Genomic DNA, 16,932 nt, shown 5'->3' with positions numbered 1-16,932 from the left:
GCCAGGAATCTCCCTGAGAGACTGGGGTCTGGGGTGAGGCCTGTGGCAGCTTTGGGGCTCCTGAGATGGGTGTGATTGGAGATCCTGCTGGGAGGGCCCACATCCCGACCCTTGGGGTGCAGCAGGGGAAGCTAAAGCACGTGATGTCATCTTTGGTGTTGGCTGCAGATGTTTCGCCTTTCAGCCAAATTGGCTTTCCCGTTTGGATTCAACTTTGAGCATTCTTCCTTTGGTTCTCCCCCTGACTCACGCCAAAGGGGTGGGGCAGCCTTAGGGTCCCGGGTGGCTGGCTGCCTGGGAGGTGGGTGCTGGGGGCCTGCAGCTGCCCTGAGGGCTGGCCTGACTGCAGAAACAGTGTGAGTTGGCGGGGCTGTGCACTCCCAAGCTGACCAGCTCCAGGTGTGCCCAGGGCTTGACTGAGGGCAACACCTGCCTGCAGGGCCCTGATGCCTTGGCGCATGGCGAGCCAGCCCGTTTTGGGTCCGCTGCTCATGTCCATTGGTCAGCACGTAGCAGAGCCACTGGGGCGACAAGCTCTCCCCACACTCCCATAGCTGTCCTGCACTCCCTGCTGCTCAGAGACCCAGGGGGTGAATGTGACTCAGGAGTAAGACTCAGGCCCTGACCTTTGGGGATTAAATGGAGTAGTGCTGTTCTTCGCAGGATTGCTGGAATGCGGGACCGTGCTGGCACACAGCGCCGAGAACTGTGCCGTTGCCATCGTCCTGGTCACGATAGTTTATTGGGGAGTTAGGGCCTGCGTTGTGGGGTAGAGGCGGGCTCCAAAGGCACCGAGGCTGGGACGGTCAAGGCCGGTGCCCAGGTCAGGGGCCTAGAGCCAGACTCATGGTTGTCGCGAGGGAGGCGTGTAGGGCAGTGCCAGGCGCTCATGCCCAGTGTGGGGGCCACTCGTGTTGCGGTTTTACAGACCATCTTCAGCAGCCCCAGGCAGCACAGGCTGCCCAGGCCAGAGCCGCTCCGTCCAGGAGCAGCCAGGCATGCGTTTCCTTCCCTCCCTTTCTACCTTTAATTTTTAAATTAGGTTTTAAAGTTTGGGCCAGGGCACGCTCACTTGAGCAAGTTCCAGCAGCCTGAAGGGACTTGTAGTCAGGAGAGATGGCGGTCCCTCTCCCCTCCCACTGCACCCCAAGCCATAGGGCTCAGCCTGGCACAGTGCAGATAGGGCCAGCGCGAGCTGGTCCTGGTGCCTGAGGTGGGTGGGCAGGCCTGTGGGCTCGGGACCCTGGTGCTTTGTGGCGATGCGGCATTCCAGCCAGATGCTGCCTTTGTCAGAGGCCTGAGAACAGAGGCTGCTGCGGGAAGTGGTCCTGGGTGGAGCCTGCCACGCTCCTGGGCAGTGACTCAGACCGAGTCCCAGTCACCCCCTGAGTCACTGTTTCCAGCCGTGCCTCCAGGAGAGTTGGCAGAGCCCTCCAGGCGGGGTCTGGTGACGGCCCTGCACCTTGGGGGGGTGGGCGCTGCTGCAGCTTTCCCCCATCGGCTCTGCCTGGGCCCCAGCACCACTGCGGGGGTGGAAGCGGCTGGAGGGCACCGGCTTGCGCAGGGCAGGGGGAGGCTGGAGCAGGCTCAGGCACCTTGCCAGCTGCCCAGCTTCATGCCCCCAGGGCCTTGCCCTCCAGCGGGGTGCATAGGTGACAGAGGAGAGGAGGTAGGGAGGGGGGCCGGGAAAGACTGTTGGGGAGGTGAATGCAGGCTGGTGGCAGAGACTGAGTAGAGGTGCCTTGAGAAGGGGGGTAGGGGGTCCTGTGAGGGGACAGCAGGGCCCAGAGAGCTGGGCAGCAGGCTGACACCAAGCCTGGGGGCTCACATAGGTGGGCAGGGTCCCCGTGGCTGGGTCCTGTGCCCCGGCACCCGGCCCATGCCTGCACCTTCTTATTGTGCCCTACTCACCCCTCGTCTCCCTCCTGGGCCACGGGGCAGGAGAGGGGTTCTCTTTGCCATGGCTGCTCCGCCCCCTCGGAGGGCTTTGGAGGGCCTGGTGCAGGGTCCTAGGGGCTGCGAGGGTGGGGCTGCCTGGTCCCACCCTCCTTGCCCAGAGCCCTGTCTGAGCTCGCTGGGCGGGAGGTTGGAGCAAGTCTTGGGGTGGCCTGGCCTGGCCTCGCTCGTGGGCTGGGACAGGCGGCAGAAGCCATGACTGGTCCTGCCTGCAGGCCGAGGAGGAGCTGGTCAAAGCGCAGAAGGTGTTTGAGGAGATGAACGTGGACCTGCAGGAGGAGCTGCCATCCCTGTGGAACAGGTGAGGGCAGGAGGTGGCGCCTGCCTCTCGCCTCCTTCCCATGCTGCACCCACCGCTGTGCCTCGTGCCGTCGGGGTACACGCCCCTCAGGGCCGTGTCTCAGGCGAGGGTGGAGTGGACGGCATGTACGCGGCTCTCCTGGTTGCCCACCCTGACCTGTGTGTTCATTTTGTCTCCGCCCTTCTCCCCCGCAGCCGTGTAGGTTTCTACGTCAACACGTTTCAGAGCATCGCAGGCCTGGAGGAGAACTTCCACCGGGAGATGAGTAAGGTGGGAGTGCGTGTGCCCCGCCCAGGGCCCGCAGAGGACGGGCCTGTGATCTCCGATCTCCCGCTTCCCTGCCAGGTCCAGCACAGGCCCCTCTGGCCCTGGGAGGAGCTCCCCATGCCAGCTTCCCTCCCCCCAGGAGCTGCGGTGTGCGAGGGTGGGGGGTGGGGAGGGGCCTGTGGGCGGAGTGTCAGGTCCCACGCCCTGGCCCCCGTCCCGCTCCCTGCAGCTGCGCAGAGCCAGCCCTGCTCATACTGTAACCTGTTCTCAGGCAGCTTTGGCCCAGGGAGCTGTGTCAGAAAATGGTGGTGGCTTCCCAATTTGTAGGCAAATAAATAGCTAGAATTTTTTCAGTTTTTAATATCCTTTCATGTGTCTTAGACATTGAACCAGGGCTGTTTTTATCCGAACCTGGTGTGAGAAGGGGTCTGATGGGCCTATGCCCCATGTTGTGTTATTTTCATGTTAGTTTAACTGGGTGTTAGAGAGCAGAGCTGAGGGAGACTCGACTGGAGCCTCCTCCTACTGTGCCCTGGGCGGGTCTCTGGCTGTGCCTGGAGGAGTGAAGGGATGCTGGGGGCCCAGGCCCGGCCAGTGGGAGCAGCCCGTGTGGCCTTCCCCGAGTTACCGCGTCACGCCGAGTGGACTTCCCGCCGTGTAGCCGCCCCCTTTCTGCCTTCTTTCCCCTTTCCCTTCAGAGACCTGAGACAGCCTAGGAAAATGGAAACAGAGAGAGAGGGTTGGGGAGGAAAGCGTTTATGTAAAGTAGGAGGAGGTGAATCTTGGAGCTTCCTGTCAGCCAGCCCAGAGGGACAGATTCTCGGCAGTGAGACTCGCGTGTGCAGGGGCAGACCTGCCTGTGCCCGGGGACTCCCCTGGCAGGTGGCTGTGGCCTGGAAGCATCTTGGCAGGATGACTTCACAGTTCAGATCCACAGTTAGTTTGAAGAACAGCTTAAACATTTCAAACAGTGCCAGCTCTGTGTGGCGTTTTGAGAAATCTCTACGAGTAGAAAGAAAAGGAAAGATGGTCCTGGAAACGGTAGCTGTCAGCAGGGCAGCCACTTCCTCCACCTCGCTCCTTGGCTTCCTGGTGTGGGGTGTGGGTTCGCAGCTCCCACTGATGGGAGCAGAGCTGCTTCCAGCAGGGACGGGTGCGGGAGGGCTTCGAGGGAGAGGCAGAGGGCGTTGGGGAGAGTGGCTGTGGGTGGCTCCAGAGGCCCTCCTACCTGGTGCTCTCCCTCTGCAGCTCAACCAGAGCCTCAACGACGTGCTGGTCGGCCTGGAGAAGCAGCACGGGAGCAACACCTTCACGGTCAAGGCCCAGCCCAGGTGCGTGAGGCGCCGTGCTCCGGCTGCTGGGGGGGAGGGGCATGGCCGTGGCCGTGGGTGGGCTCTGTGGTTCAGAACTTGGGCAAGGCTGGGGCAGGGCTGCTTCTGTGGTCACCTGGGTTTGGCCTTCCCGGCTTGGCCTGCCTGTGCAGGTGAGGGCACTGCCATCTCCTTGCCTCCCATGGGGAGGAGCCCTCGCAGGGCAGTCTGCACACCACCTGAGCCCAGCTGATGCCCTCATCTGCGGGCAGGCACCCCGGGCTGCGGGGAGGTGGGAGGGTGTCAGGCGCCCGGGGCTGTGCGGGGAGGTGGGAAGGTGTGTGGGGGGGTAACTGACCCCCAGGTGTGGGGCTTCTGGGAAGTGAGCATCCTCTTAGAGCGGGTGGCGCCCTCCCTGCCCCCTGCTCCCGGGAAGCCCGAGTCCCGGGCTGGCATTCCACACCCCAGCCAGGGTAGCCTTGTCCTGCCACACCGCCTCCGAGGAGACCCCTTCCAGAGGGGCAAGCGCGAGTGAGGGAGGAGGGGGCGGCCCTTGGGAAACAGCAGTGCGTCTGGGAGTTTCCTTCCTGCCGGGTCACCACCCAGTGTGGGAGCGACAAGGAGCCTCGCTTTCCTGTCTATAGGAGGGGGGACCGACTCTGCTTCTTGGGTGGTCAGGGTTACCTAGGACTAAGGAGGCATTCAGTGAATATTGCTGCTCCTCTTCTCCTCTGACAATAATATAAACGTGCCCTGGCTGAGCAGCGCTGGGGTGGAGTGGCGGTGGAATGAAGGCCAAGGGGGACCTCCCAGGTGCCTCCCTGCTGCGCTGCTGGCCAAGGAGCTGTGCAGCGGCCAGATGGAGTGGAGGCGGGCGGGCAGTGGCCATCCTGGTCACCATCCTGGTCACCTGGAGGGGAAGGAGGGCTGGAGGCTGCGAGCTGCTTCCCCACAGGGGCCTGCTCAGCTGGCCCAGGGCCGCACTGGCAGCGGAGCCCACCCCTTCCGGACACGGGCCCCGGAGCTCCGTGCTGCCCAGCCCGAGTGCCCTGCAGCTCACCAGGCTCCGCTCGTTTCGTCAGCACATCCCGGGGCCTGGGACTGGACCGTGGCGGCCAGGGCAGCCCCGGCCTCTCGTGGCCCCTGAGTGTTAGGGGAGACTTGGTTTTCTGCCCAGCCCCGTGTTAGTGGCTCTGAGGAGGGATGAGGACAGGCCAGCCCCACAGCCCACATTTCCCCGGGTGAAGGCCTCCATCCCGTCCGCCCCCACAGAAAGAAAGCTAAACTGTTCTCCCGGCTGCGCAGGAAGAAGCCCAGGTACCGCACTGCGTGCTGTGGGGGCCGAGGCCGGCATCCGGCTGGGGCCCGTGCATGCCTCCTGCCTGCTCCGAGGGCACCACTAACCCCTAACCTGCCCTCCGTGTGGTGCTGCCCGCGGGGCCAGAGCGCGCTGTGCCGTGTGGTGTGCGGCGGGGCACCGGGTGGAGGGCGGGGGGATGGTGGCAGGCAGCCTGAGCCGTGTGTGCACTGGTCAACTGTTAACAGTGGCCAGTGGCCAGAAAGGAGCCTGGGAGGCGCGGGCAGGGTAGTGCTGAAGTGGCGTGTGCCTGCATCTGTCCTCATATCTGATCTTCAAGGAGCACACACCTCCCAGGACACTCACTCAGTAACGGGGAGTGCCAGCAGTGTCTCGGGCTGTCCGCCGCCCAGGCCCCTCCCCGGTGACCAGTTTCTCTGTGCCCTTCTCGAGCCACCCTGCGCATGTGGCCGCGCACCGCATGTGGCTGCATCTTGGTCCGGCCAGTGTGCCTGAGGAGCTGGATTCTTTTTTTTTTTTTTTAAATATATTTTATTGATTTTTTACAGGGAGGAAGGGAGAGAGATAGAGAGTTAGAAACATCAATGAGAAAGAAACATCGATCAGCTGCCTCCTGCACACCCCCTACTGGAGATGTGCCTGCAACCAAGGTGCATGCTCTTGACCGGAATCGAACCTGGGACCCTTCAGTCCGCAGGCTGATGCTCTATCCACTGAGCCAAACCAGTCAGGGCGAGGAGCTGGATTCTTAATTGATTCCACTTGAATGTAAATGTACGCAGCCACCGGGCTAGTGGCTAGTGTCGGTCAGCCCTGTCTCAGCGTGTCTGAGCACAAACACAGGGTTTGCTCTTGGCCCTCTGCATCCACGTGGAGGCCTGTGCACACAGCTGCCTGGTTCTCGTGCTGAACGCTGTGGCTCAGAGTCCTCACCCTCCATCCCACCCTGGGCTCTAAGGCACCCTCTGCTCTCCTACCGCCATGGCCTCGGGGGTGTCCCAGGTCTTCCTAGAAGGGCCCCTGGGAGCCAAGGTTCGGAGACAGTGATGGTGTGGTGTGGGCGGAGGTGTGGCGTGGGCAGAGGGGCGCGGCGCGGGCGGGGAGCCAGGCATTCGGGTGTGAGTGGGGGCAGGCGGGAGGCAGCGAGGCCTTTCGGTCCAGCTCAGCGGCCCAGCCGGAGCACAGGAGCTGATATGCGGCTGGTGGGGACTCACTTTGCCTCTAGGGTGTTTGGCTTTCTCCTGCTGGCGAGCTGGGGCCTGTGAGGCCACTGGGCTGCCCTGACCCCTGGGGACCACAGGCCCCCAGCTCAGAGCTCCCCCAGGTGCTGCTTCCAGTCCTCAGGTGTAGGGACACGCAGCTCACACGTGGGCACATCACATGTTCCCAGTGAGTTCATGTGGACACTCATTACACTCGGGTTCACACAGTGTTCTACATGTACACACACATATGCATGTTCTCTTGCAAGTGGACCCAGGGCATCCTCACATGCACACTCGTCCCGCACACTGCTCTACATGCTCACACACTCACACATGTTCTCGTGCACAGGGACCCCAGGGCATCCTCACATGCACACTCGTCCCGCACACTGCTCTACATGCTCACACACTCACACATGTTCTCGTGCACAGGGATCCCAGGGCATCCTCACATGCACACTCGTCCCGCACACTGCTCTACATGCTCACACACACACACGTGTTCTCGTGCACAGGGACCCCAGGGCATCTGCACACTCGACCCACACACTGCTCTACATGCTCACACACTCACACATGTTCTCGTGCACAGGGACCCCAGGGCATCCTCACATGCACACTTATCCTGCACACTGCTCTACATGCTCACACACTCACACATGTTCTCACGCACATGGACCCCAGTGCATCCGCATGTGCACAACCCTCCCACACACACCTGCAGATTTGCACATGTCCTCTTCGGCGCTAGGACCTCCCTCCACTGGACACCCTCTGTCTTCCCTCCGCAGTGACAATGCCCCTGCAAAAGAGAACAAGAGCCCTTCGCCTCCGCCGGATGGCTCCCCTGCAGCCACCCCTGAGGTCAGAGTCAACCATGAGCCCGAACTGGCCAGTGCGGCCACCCCCGGGGCTGCCCTGCCCAAGTCCCCGTCTCAGGTAGGCGTGGTCTCTCGGTGGCCTGTCCCCTCTCCTGCTTGTCTTCCTGCTTCACTGTTGCCCTCCTCTTTCCTAGTTCTGTTTCCTGCCCGGGCCTGGGCAGGTTTGGAGCCAGAGGCTTTGCCCAGAGGGAGCTGAGCCTGGCATTGTTCTCCCTCTGGCCCTGCCTGGCCCAGGATCACCTTAATGACCTGGCCCTTGCAGGGGCACCTGTACTGTTTCTTTCCTCCTCACTGTGCCCCCGCCCACTGCAGCGCCCCCCTGCCCCTCGGTTTTGGGTGGCTTTACTTCCTCCATCTTCCCTTCCATGTAGGACACAGGCTCGGGCCCTCAACCCGAGCACCAGGTCCTCGGAGGCGGCCGCTGCGCTGTCCTGGCCTCTCTCTCCTGCATGGGACAGTGAAAGGGTCCAGGGAGGGCTCTGCGAGGTGGGCGGGGTCAGGCCCGCTCTGGTGGCCTCTGAGGAGAAGCCTGCCCCTGCCCCTGCCCCTGCCCACCAGGCTTCCAGTGGGTTTCTGCAGGGAGTTGGAGGGGGAGGGAGGGCGCAGTGTCTTCGTGGGCTGTCCCTGCCCTCCACTCCTGGCAGCAGCTCTGCTGGGCCTGTGCCTCACCCCACCCAACAGAGATGAGGACACAGATGGTAACAGTGACGAGAGCCCCCCTTTGAGCAGCACTTCCGCATCGCCTGCATCGAAGCTAACAGTCGCCTGGGAGGCAGACTGACAGCCCCGCTTGATGAGTGCTTCGGGCAGGTGCTCTGTGAGGTGCCTGAGGCTCCCGAAGGCAGGGGTGTGACTGCCTTCTGTAGCCTCCTTCGGGCCCTGCTCTGGGCCGCAGGTGACTGGAGGCAGAGCTGAGCTGAGCTCTGCAGTGGAGCAGTGCAAGGCGAGGCCGCAGGGCGAGGAGGCTGGGCGGCTGCTTCCCAGCCTCTCACCTGGCACGCCTTCCTGGGCCACTCCCTTTCTCTTCCCTCGTCTTCTCTCCTCTCACCTCTTTCCCCCTTCCTTCTCTCCCCTCCCTTTTCTCTTTCTCTCTGCACAGGGTGTTGGACCTCCTCCCTTGGGAGGGTGGCGTGGTCCTGGGGTCTGTCTTGGGGAGCAGTGACTCCTTGCTTCATCTTCCCCAGTTGCCTGGGTGGGGCCATGGCCCATGTGTGACTAACCTTGGCTTTGTCTCTGTCTGTCTCCCCCCAACCCCTGTGCTCCCTGCGCCTCCCTGCGCGGCCCCTCACCCGCTGTGGACTCAGCTCCGGAAAGGCCCACCCGTCCCTCCGCCTCCCAAACACACCCCATCCAAGGAGGTCAAGCAGGAGCAGATCCTCAGCCTGTTTGGTGACACCTTTATCCCTGAGATCAGCGTGACCACCCCCTCCCAGGTCAGCCGCGGCCTCCGCGGCCCAGTTCTCTCTTCCTCTTGCTCTCTGGGGCGTGCATGGCCTTCCCTCCATCCCACACCCTGTGCCTCTGCCTCAAGAGCCAGGCATTTGGCCAGAGAGATTGGCCCTGCGCCTCCCTTCACTCACTCATTCATTCACCTGTGCTTTCATCCGTCATCCTTCATCCATCTCTGAGCATGCACTGTGGCCACCTCAGGCACGTAAGCAGGTGGTCCTAGCAGGTGATCATCTCAGCAGTGCCTCCTGGCGCCATTGATGCTACGGCTGAAAGGGTGGGAGCACGGAGGCCTTGCTAGTTGCGGGTGGGGGGGGGGGTCCTTCTTGGGGCAGGTGACTGCCAAGGGCTACAGGCAGAGACAGCCAGGAGGCTGAGTGGTGGGCTCGGGACTCCTGGAGCTCCTGTGCTGAGTGTGTTCCCAGCAGGACAGCAGAAGGGCCAAGCGGAGGGTCGCTCTGCAGCGGCCTACACCATACGCAGCGCGACCAGGGAGCCACCTGCTCTGAGCCTGGGTCCTGGGCCTCCCAGCCAGGCCCTGGCCCCGCGCGGCCTGGTTCTGTGTGGACTTCTAGTCCCAGGCTGTGGTGGGTCCGGGTTGGGCTGCTGCTGCGGTGGCCCTGCCTGGGGCACTCGCTCGGACTGTGTAGCAGCCTCTCAGAGGCCGGGTGCTGGGCAGAGCAGGTGTGAGCATGGGAGAGGTGGTGGATCTGAGGACCATGCTCTCTGCTGGCAGGCTCTCGGCGAGTCCCCAGGGAGGACTTCAGGTCAGAAGTAGGAACTTTTAGTATGGGTGCTACGTGGGTACAGGAGAGTGCCTGGCCCGGGGTCCCGGCGGCGTGGCGGCCTGTCTGTAGAGGTGGGGACGCCGGCTGGGCACTCCTGAGTGCAGGGCAGCAGGCTGCTGGGCTGCTGGCTGCTGGTGTGTGCTTCTGTCCGTGCCCAGCACTGTGAACCTGGCCAGGCAGTGCCCCCACTTCCATAATGACCCTGGTCAGTTCCCAGCCGCCCTCTGAGGGCTGCCAGGTGAGCCACGGGCCTACCCTGCAGCCAGACCACCTGCCCCGGTGCTTCCGTCTGCACGCTCACCGCACGCTGCCCTGCTGCCCCTCGCTCTCTGCAGGGACACGGAGTCTGTCCGGCGGGAGGGGAGTGTACACCGGGGGTGTGTTGCCTGGGGCGGGGCTGGTGGTCCTGGTTGTGCGTGGCGGGCGTGGCAGGGGTGCCAGGGGTGCTGGGCTAATGGACAGGAGGACGTGGGCTGCCCTTGGCCTGGCCACCGGGTCCCTGGAGCATGTGGCGGCAGCTGCTGGGGCCTGGGTGACTTCTGAGAAAGGGCAGGTGTGGGGCTCCAGGGGAGGGAAGTGGCTCCCGCAGGCCGGTTGGAGCACCCAGAGGCCGCACCTGGCGTGTCCTGTGCATGGGTTCCCCAGAGGCAGGGTTGTGGGGACAGCAGTGACACCCCCCGCACCAGGCTCATCGGGCAGGGTTTGACCTGCAGGAAGAGGCAGGGGCTGGGCTGAGTCGGTCAGGCCTCCTGTCCAGGACGTGAGTCTCATGGCCTCGGCACTGGGTGAGGGGGTGCCTTGTCCCCTGAGATGTGGGGCAGCGGCCCCAGGTGCTCTTAGGCCTGAAGGGCTTTCCTGAGGCCAGACCTCAGCTGAGCAGGCTTCTCTGGGGAGCCCCTCCGCACACCCCAGGTCTCGGAGGACCTCGGAGGACAGGGCTGGAGGGCGCTCCCATCAGTGCTGGTGCCATCAAGAGAGGCAGAGCGGGGCTGGGCTCCAGGGCGTATGGCCCCCAGGAGGGTGAGAGGCCAGGGGAGACCCTCACACGATGGAGGGCGGCATGTCCCCCGGGCTCGATGCTGGGGGGCCGTCTTCTGCAGACGGCTCTGGGGCTGTGAGGCCCCCCTTACAGTGGGGCTGGGCCTCCAGCATGCGGGGGCCACCGTGTTCCCGTCTCCGGCTGTGCCTGTCACATGCCCATTCCTGAGCTGCGCCCAGACCCCTGCATGGTAATCTCGGGGTGGCTGGGGTGGGATCTTTCATTTGAAACAGGTGCCACAGGTGTTGGGGACCCACCTTCATGGTTGGGCTCCTCGGCAGTGTGTCTGGCTCGGCCCTGTCTTCGCTCCCTGGAGCTGGCTGATGGGGTGGTTGTCACACAGGGTGGATGTTTGTACGGGGCCGCGAGGGAGACCGAGCCTGTCCGAGGGGCCCCCTGTGGTCCTGCCAGCCTGGTGTGCTGCCTGGGCTTCTAGGGTGTGTGGTGAGGTCCCGGGAGCTGGTGGTGCAGGAGCGAGAGGCAGAGCCCCGCGGCGGGTGGGCTGGCGCAGCCTGGCAGGTGGGGGCCTGCGGCTGGGCCTAAGGTGGGGGCCGGGCTTGTGGGTGGGAATGTGCACCAGGGTGTTCGGCGAGGACGTGCTGCCCCCTGTGAGGGGCCCCTGTCTGCGCGGGTGCCCATGTGCCCGTGCCAGCCGTGCCTGCCTGTGCTGTGCCTTCTCCGTCACTAACTGCTTCCTCCTCTGCCGCTGCCGCCCAGTTCGAGGCCCCGGGGCCGTTCTCGGAGCAGGCCAGTCTGCTGGACCTGGACTTTGACCCCCTGCCGCCCGTGGCGAGCCCAGTGAAGGCGCCCACACCCTCTGGTCAGGTTGGTCCCATCCGCCACCACCTGTGTGCCCACCGGTGTCTGGGCCACTGGGCCCTGGGCTCACGTCTGCCCACCGGCCGTGTGGGCCATGTGGTCCCAGGCTCTGCTCCCACTCCCACTCTGTCCCGGGTCCTCGCCACCTCTGCTAGTCCTGACCGGGAGGAATGGAAGAGAGCAGGGCTGGGCGGGGCCCTGGGGAAGGGCCAGCTGGTCTCACCTGGCAGTGGACGGCTTCTCCCAGCACCCGTGCCTCTCCTGGTGGCAGCCCTGTTGGGGTGTTCCCTGGCCTGGGGTTGCAGTCTCCTGAGAGGTGTCCAGGACTCAGCCTTCTGGGGACCCAGCCCGGCTCAGGCTGACCTGTGCCTGCTGGCTCGAGGGCCCTGGGTGGGCATGGGGTGGGGTCACCGGGACTGCTTGCCTGCCCCACCCCTAACTCCTGTGCTAACTCTGTGCTTCTCCCTCTGTTGCGCTCAGCCCATCCCCTGGGACCTCTGGGAGGTAAGCCTGCTTGCTCGGCGCTGGTCCCGGGGCCGCTCCTCCGCGTGGGGCCACCCGCTCACGTGTGCACTCACAGCCGCGCTCCTGTGCGCTGGCCGCAGCTGCGTCTCCAGCTGCTCCTTCTCTTCAGTGGACTCCTGCCCCTGGCCAGTCCCAATGGGAAAGGGCTCTTTGGTTTCACTTGAGAAGGGTCCTCCTGGTGTGACCCAGCGTCAGGGCCTGTGAGCGGCCTCCACCACGACCAGCTGGGTGTCCAGGATGGACATGCTGTCTTTAGGCTGGGCTGGACTTCCTGTCGGGAGGCCTGGGGTGGGGTCTTTGCCTTTGACAGGTTTTCTGTCCCAGGGGGCACACGGGGCTGCATCGGGGCTTCGGGGACAGGGCGGGTGGGAGGGAAAGGAGGTTGCCGTGCACATGGTACCATAACCGAGGGCAGGGACTGCCCTGTGGAAGGGGCTGGTGACAGTTCCGCGGCTCAGGCTTGGGCAGCTGGGACAGCCCCATTGAAGGGCCGACCTCTGGAGGGCTTGGGGAAGCAGGCAGGGCCATTCTGACGAGCAGGTTTCGAGGGTGTCGAGTGCGGTGCGTTCCCACCTGCCTGTCGCTGTCAGGGGGACCCAGGAAGTGGAGGCAGGTGCCCCACAGGGTCGGCATCTCTCCGGGGCTCTGGCCAGCACCCGCCGCAGGCACCCGCGCCCCTCTGCCAGCACTGGCCGCTCATGCTTGTCTCTGTCTCGTGCCCTGCCCACCACCTTCCCTCCCTGCCTCCCGCCCTCCCACCCATTCTCCTTGGTGGCCGTTACCAGCCCACAGAGGGTCCAGCTGGCAGCTTACCTTCCAGGGAGCCCAGCGCTGCCAAGGGCACCTTTGCTGTGGCCTGGCCCAGCCAGGCGGCCGAGCCGGGGCCTGCCCAAGTAAGTGCTCACCTGCCAGCCCCATCTGCCCCCAGAATCTGGGGGTGTAGCACGGAAGATGAGCCTAAAGGAGGGAGCACAGGATGGACATGCTGCGTGAGCCAGAGGGTGAAGCCAGGGCCAGGAGCCCGTGCCCCAGGATGGGGCTTGTCACCTGTGTTCGGGGTGGCTGGCTCAGAGCAGCCCCTTCCCCTTCCTAGCCCCCCGCGCAGGCCTCTCACAGGGGAGGGAGGAGCATGTAGAGCACCCACTGGTTTAGGGTGAGAACTTGTCAGAATTTTCTCACTTACTTCCCCCTGCACTGTCCATTCCCTTTGAAGAGTGAGGAAGGTGCGGATTGCTCCCAGAGCTGGAAGTGGCCGAGTGTGGGAGCTGACCCAGGGCAGCCTGGCTGCAGCCAGGTGGCATCCCTCGACCTTGCCCAGGCCCCCATCACGGTGCCCAGCCTGTGCTACGTCCTCTTCCGGGAGCAGCCTGAGGGCAGGTGGCCAGGCAGGGCTGCGGAAGCTGAGGCTGGGCCCGAGCTTGGGCCTAGGGGCGGGCCTGTGAGGGCGATGTTGGGGCCAGCTGCTTCCCAAGTCCAGGACCTCGTTCTCCTCCAGGGGCTCCCTGTGCTGTGCAGTGACACTGGCCAACTCTAGGCACCACGTGGTGCTGCCCTGTGGCCCCTGCCTGTCCTCGGCGGCCCCGTGTCTGACCCGGCCGCGTTTATGTTGCAGCCAGCAGAGGCCTTGGAGGTGGTGGGGGGCACCCAACTTGGGGCCGGAGCCCAGGAGCCCGGGGACACAGCAGCCGGTGAAGCAGCCTCGGTGAGACTCGGGGCTGGGCCCTGCCTTTCCTCCCCGCTGTCTGTCTGTCTGTTGCCCGCCTGCCTGTGCCCCAGCTCTGTGTGCTGCCTGTTCCACTCTGTCCAGCTGCAGTTCCTGTGGGGGAGACTGAGGCAGGCTGGGCTCGCGCCGGGCCAGCATCCCTCCCCTGCCCCCCTCCACCCACCTCCTGCTCATGGACCGTGCTCCCTCCCAGAACTCCCTGCCGGCCGTGGTGGTGGAGACCTTCTCCGCAGTGAACGGCACGGTGGAGGGCAGCAGCGGGGCTGCACGCATGGACCTGCCCCCGGGGTTCATGTTCAAGGTAAGCTCCGGCCTGACCCCCAGCTTGCCGGCCACTGCCCGAGGTGTCCTGAGGGTAGGGACACCCCTGTCCAGATGGGAAGGCAGGCTGTGTAGTTGGCCCAAAGCCACCTCACTCCTACGCCTGCCACCCAACTGGCGAGCTAGCACAGCGTCCCCGTGCTCCTGGCCACCGCGGCCCACGGGAGCCCCGCAAGGCCTGGTCTAGCACAGGCTGCAGGGGGGGCCCAGGGCCTTCGAGGGAGGGTATGCAGCTTCCCGCCAACCCCTGCAGGTGCAGGCCCAGCATGACTACGCGGCCACCGACACGGATGAGCTGCAGCTCAAGGCGGGGGACGTGGTGCTGGTGATCCCCTTCCAGAACCCTGAGGAGCAGGTGGGCCGGGGTTTGGCCGGGCGGGCTCCCCATCCTCACCTGTCCTCATCACTCCCCCTTCCCTGCCTTGCTCCCTTCCTTCGTCCCCCACGTGTCTCTCCTCTTTCCCCACTCTCTTCCTCGCACAGTGCCTGCTCCTCCTGTGCCTCCTTGTCTCACTCAGGCTCCCTCCGCCTCTCAGCTCTCTGCAGGCTTCCTTCTCCACACTTCCCTGCCCTGCCCCGCGTTCTTCCTCCTGCCAGGCAGGGCCCCTGGCCGTCCCTTTATGAACCCTCCTGCTCTGCTTCCTGCCACTAAGGGGCCCTCTCTGTGGCCCTGCGTGCTGCCCCCTCCAGGCTTGCTCACTCATCCACATGGGACTCGGGCCCACAGGGCAGTGTGTGTTCTCTGCAGGAACCCTGAGCACCCGCTGTGTCACAGCGTTTCTCACCAGATGCCTGTCAGAGCTGCCTCCTGCCTCCTGCGTGGCTTCTCCTTGTCTGCCTGTCCCCGGGGGCGGGGCGGGGGGCAGGGAGAGCTCTGTAGGGGCAGGGCCGGCAAGCGAGGCAGCACTGTCTCCTGGGCTGGGATGGCTGCTGTGTGCACTGGCTGTGGCCGCAGCAGGACTCTCACTGTGGGCGTCGAGTGGCCCTTTGCGCGGTGTCGGTACGGGGTCGGGGTGCCCCGTTGATATCCAGGTGACATCTGCGGTGCCCAGGGGTCCCAGTTGGACTGACCTACTTAGTCATCAGCACGTCCGTGGGGTTTAATTGACAGGTGGCTGAGGGTGGGAGGAGGGCTCGTTTGGAAGGAGGCCAACTTGGGTGGGGGTCCTGGGCAGGCTTTAGGGCACCAGGTACTGACAGCCACACTGGGCTGGGAGTGAGTAACAAGGATTTCCCAGGCCTGGTGCTGGGTCAGCTGGTTCTCCTGAATCTCAGGTCTCCCTTGTGGGCCAGCCCTGGGCTGGGCGGGGTTTTCAGAAGCAGAATCCTGGCCTCTGGCCCCTGCCTGGTCATCTGGGGCCAACAGAAGTGGCTCAGATAGGACAAATGACAGAGTGCAGCGATAAGAATGTAGGTGGGCACCAGGCGTAGCTCAGCCGCAGGGCAGTGACGGCTCAGCCACAGGCCTGGGGCCAGGGTCTGGGGCTCGGGAGGCTGTCAGGACCTGGGAGGGGTCAGGACCTGGGAGGGGCCAGGACTAGGGCAGAAGCTGGTGGGGTGGCCTCGGGTCACTCTGGAAGCTGTTACTGGGCCAGCTCAGCATATTGTCTGGAGCTGTTCAGGGAGGTCTGGGAGGGTGGCGATGTCTTTGGGAGGTGCCCACGAACGGTGGGGAGCTCCTGGTTGGGACTGAGGGCTGTTCAGACACGCCCAGAGCAGGGCCGCGGTCAGGCTGACTTGCAGGGTCCAGGGTGACAAGGCCTCGCCAGATGACCGAGTTAACCCACCTGCTGAAGGGCGGACGGTCCTGAGCAGCTAGGCTTGGGTCTGGGGAGGTTAGCAGGGAATGCTGCCTGGACGAGGCGTTCTTTTGGGGGCTGACAGCTAGAGGAGGGGACATCTTCTCAGCAGATCCCCAGCCACACACACCCTGCAGGGTCCAAGCACCCTCCTTGGCCACTCGATCGATCAGCCTGCGCTATGCTCCCTCAGGACGAAGGCTGGCTCATGGGTGTGAAGGAGAGCGACTGGAACCAGCACAAGGAGCTGGACAAGTGCCAGGGCGTCTTCCCCGAGAACTTCACGGAGCGGGTTCAGTGAGGGCCGCAGTGGCGATGGGGCGGCTCTCTGGTGTGTGAAGAACACCTTCTCCCAAGAAATGTGTGTTTTTTTCTTTCTGTTTTTGTTTTTGAACTTTTTGGAAAGCAAAGGGAATTGAGAGGAGAGACCTGAGCCAAGAGGTGTCTCCCGAAGAGGAGGTTGTTTTCCGAAGAGCCGGTTCCGGCAGGTGGGGCTGAGTCGCCAGTGTCCGATGCTGCTGTGCCCCTAGTTGAGTTCCTGGCTGCCGCCACCTGCCAGCGCCCTTTGGGGTCCGCAACTGCCGGGTACCCGGCCCAGGGTGGGCCCGGGGGCTGCAGAGCCGCCGCGCTTGCCTGAAGCTTTGGCTGAGCCACCTGGGCAAGGGTCCTCCTTTCCTGCCGCTGCTGGGGGTGGGGTCCAGTCTCCCTAGACACCTTAGGACCCAGACCACTGTCTGGCCTAGCCCTGCCCCGCAGACGTCTGTGTGCTGTTTGAAAATAAATCTTAGTGTTCAAAACAATGAAACAAAACCTGACAGAAGCGCTCGGAAAATGTGCGTATTTCCTCTCCATTCCTGTCTCCTGTGCATTGTTACTGGGTACCTGTGCTTTCCCCTGCCTGGGCGTGTGCTGGGCAGCAGGCTGGTTCCACTGGGCCCAGAGCCCACAGAGGCTCCGCCCCTCACCTCTCGCCCCTCGCCCCTGACGGTGGTCCTGCTGGAGGCTGGATGGGATGCAGATGGCAGGAACCAGGGGACAGCGAGGGAAGACGGGCTTACAGAACCAGCTGTGTGCCAAGAAGTCTGCTAGGGCCCTGGCTGGTGCGCAGTGGTTAATGTCGCCCAGGGACTGAAGGGTCTTTGGTGTGATTTCTGGTCAAGGGCACATATGTAGGTTGCAGGTTTGGGGGGTGGGCGGAAGGCACCAGTTGATGTGTCTCTCTCACATCGAT

The 16,932-nt window shown here is 64.1% G+C and overlaps 1 protein-coding gene across 7 annotated transcripts in view; it reads left to right on the top strand.

Moving 5' to 3' along the window:
* BIN1 (bridging integrator 1) overlaps nt 1-16,521 on the top strand; it is a 52,797-nt gene extending 36,276 nt beyond the window's left edge. For 2 of the 7 annotated variants that reach the window (XM_080670611.1, XM_080670612.1), the window contains 12 exons: nt 2,172-2,257; nt 2,452-2,527; nt 3,773-3,855; nt 7,149-7,296; nt 8,543-8,671; nt 11,232-11,339; nt 11,814-11,837; nt 12,644-12,751; nt 13,471-13,560; nt 13,775-13,882; nt 14,156-14,257; nt 15,895-16,521. In XM_080670611.1, the coding sequence (XP_080526737.1) occupies nt 2,172-2,257; nt 2,452-2,527; nt 3,773-3,855; nt 7,149-7,296; nt 8,543-8,671; nt 11,232-11,339; nt 11,814-11,837; nt 12,644-12,751; nt 13,471-13,560; nt 13,775-13,882; nt 14,156-14,257; nt 15,895-16,002 (1,170 nt within the window). In that variant the 3' untranslated portion in view covers nt 16,003-16,521. Of the gene's footprint in view, nt 1-2,171; nt 2,258-2,451; nt 2,528-3,772; nt 3,856-5,106; nt 5,152-7,148; nt 7,297-8,542; nt 8,672-11,231; nt 11,340-11,813; nt 11,838-12,643; nt 12,752-13,470; nt 13,561-13,774; nt 13,883-14,155; nt 14,258-15,894 lie in introns of all 7 variants that reach the window. The other 5 variants (XM_080670616.1, XM_080670614.1, XM_080670610.1 and 2 more) reach the window with 4 other exon arrangements.
* Nucleotides 16,522-16,932: the final 411 nt, after the last annotated feature.

This window comes from Plecotus auritus (genome assembly GCF_963455305.1).
Source record: "Plecotus auritus genome assembly, chromosome: 5".
NCBI lineage: Eukaryota > Metazoa > Chordata > Mammalia > Chiroptera > Vespertilionidae > Plecotus > Plecotus auritus.
Note: the sequence above shows the minus strand (reverse complement) of the source record. Positions and strands in the feature narration are given on the sequence as shown.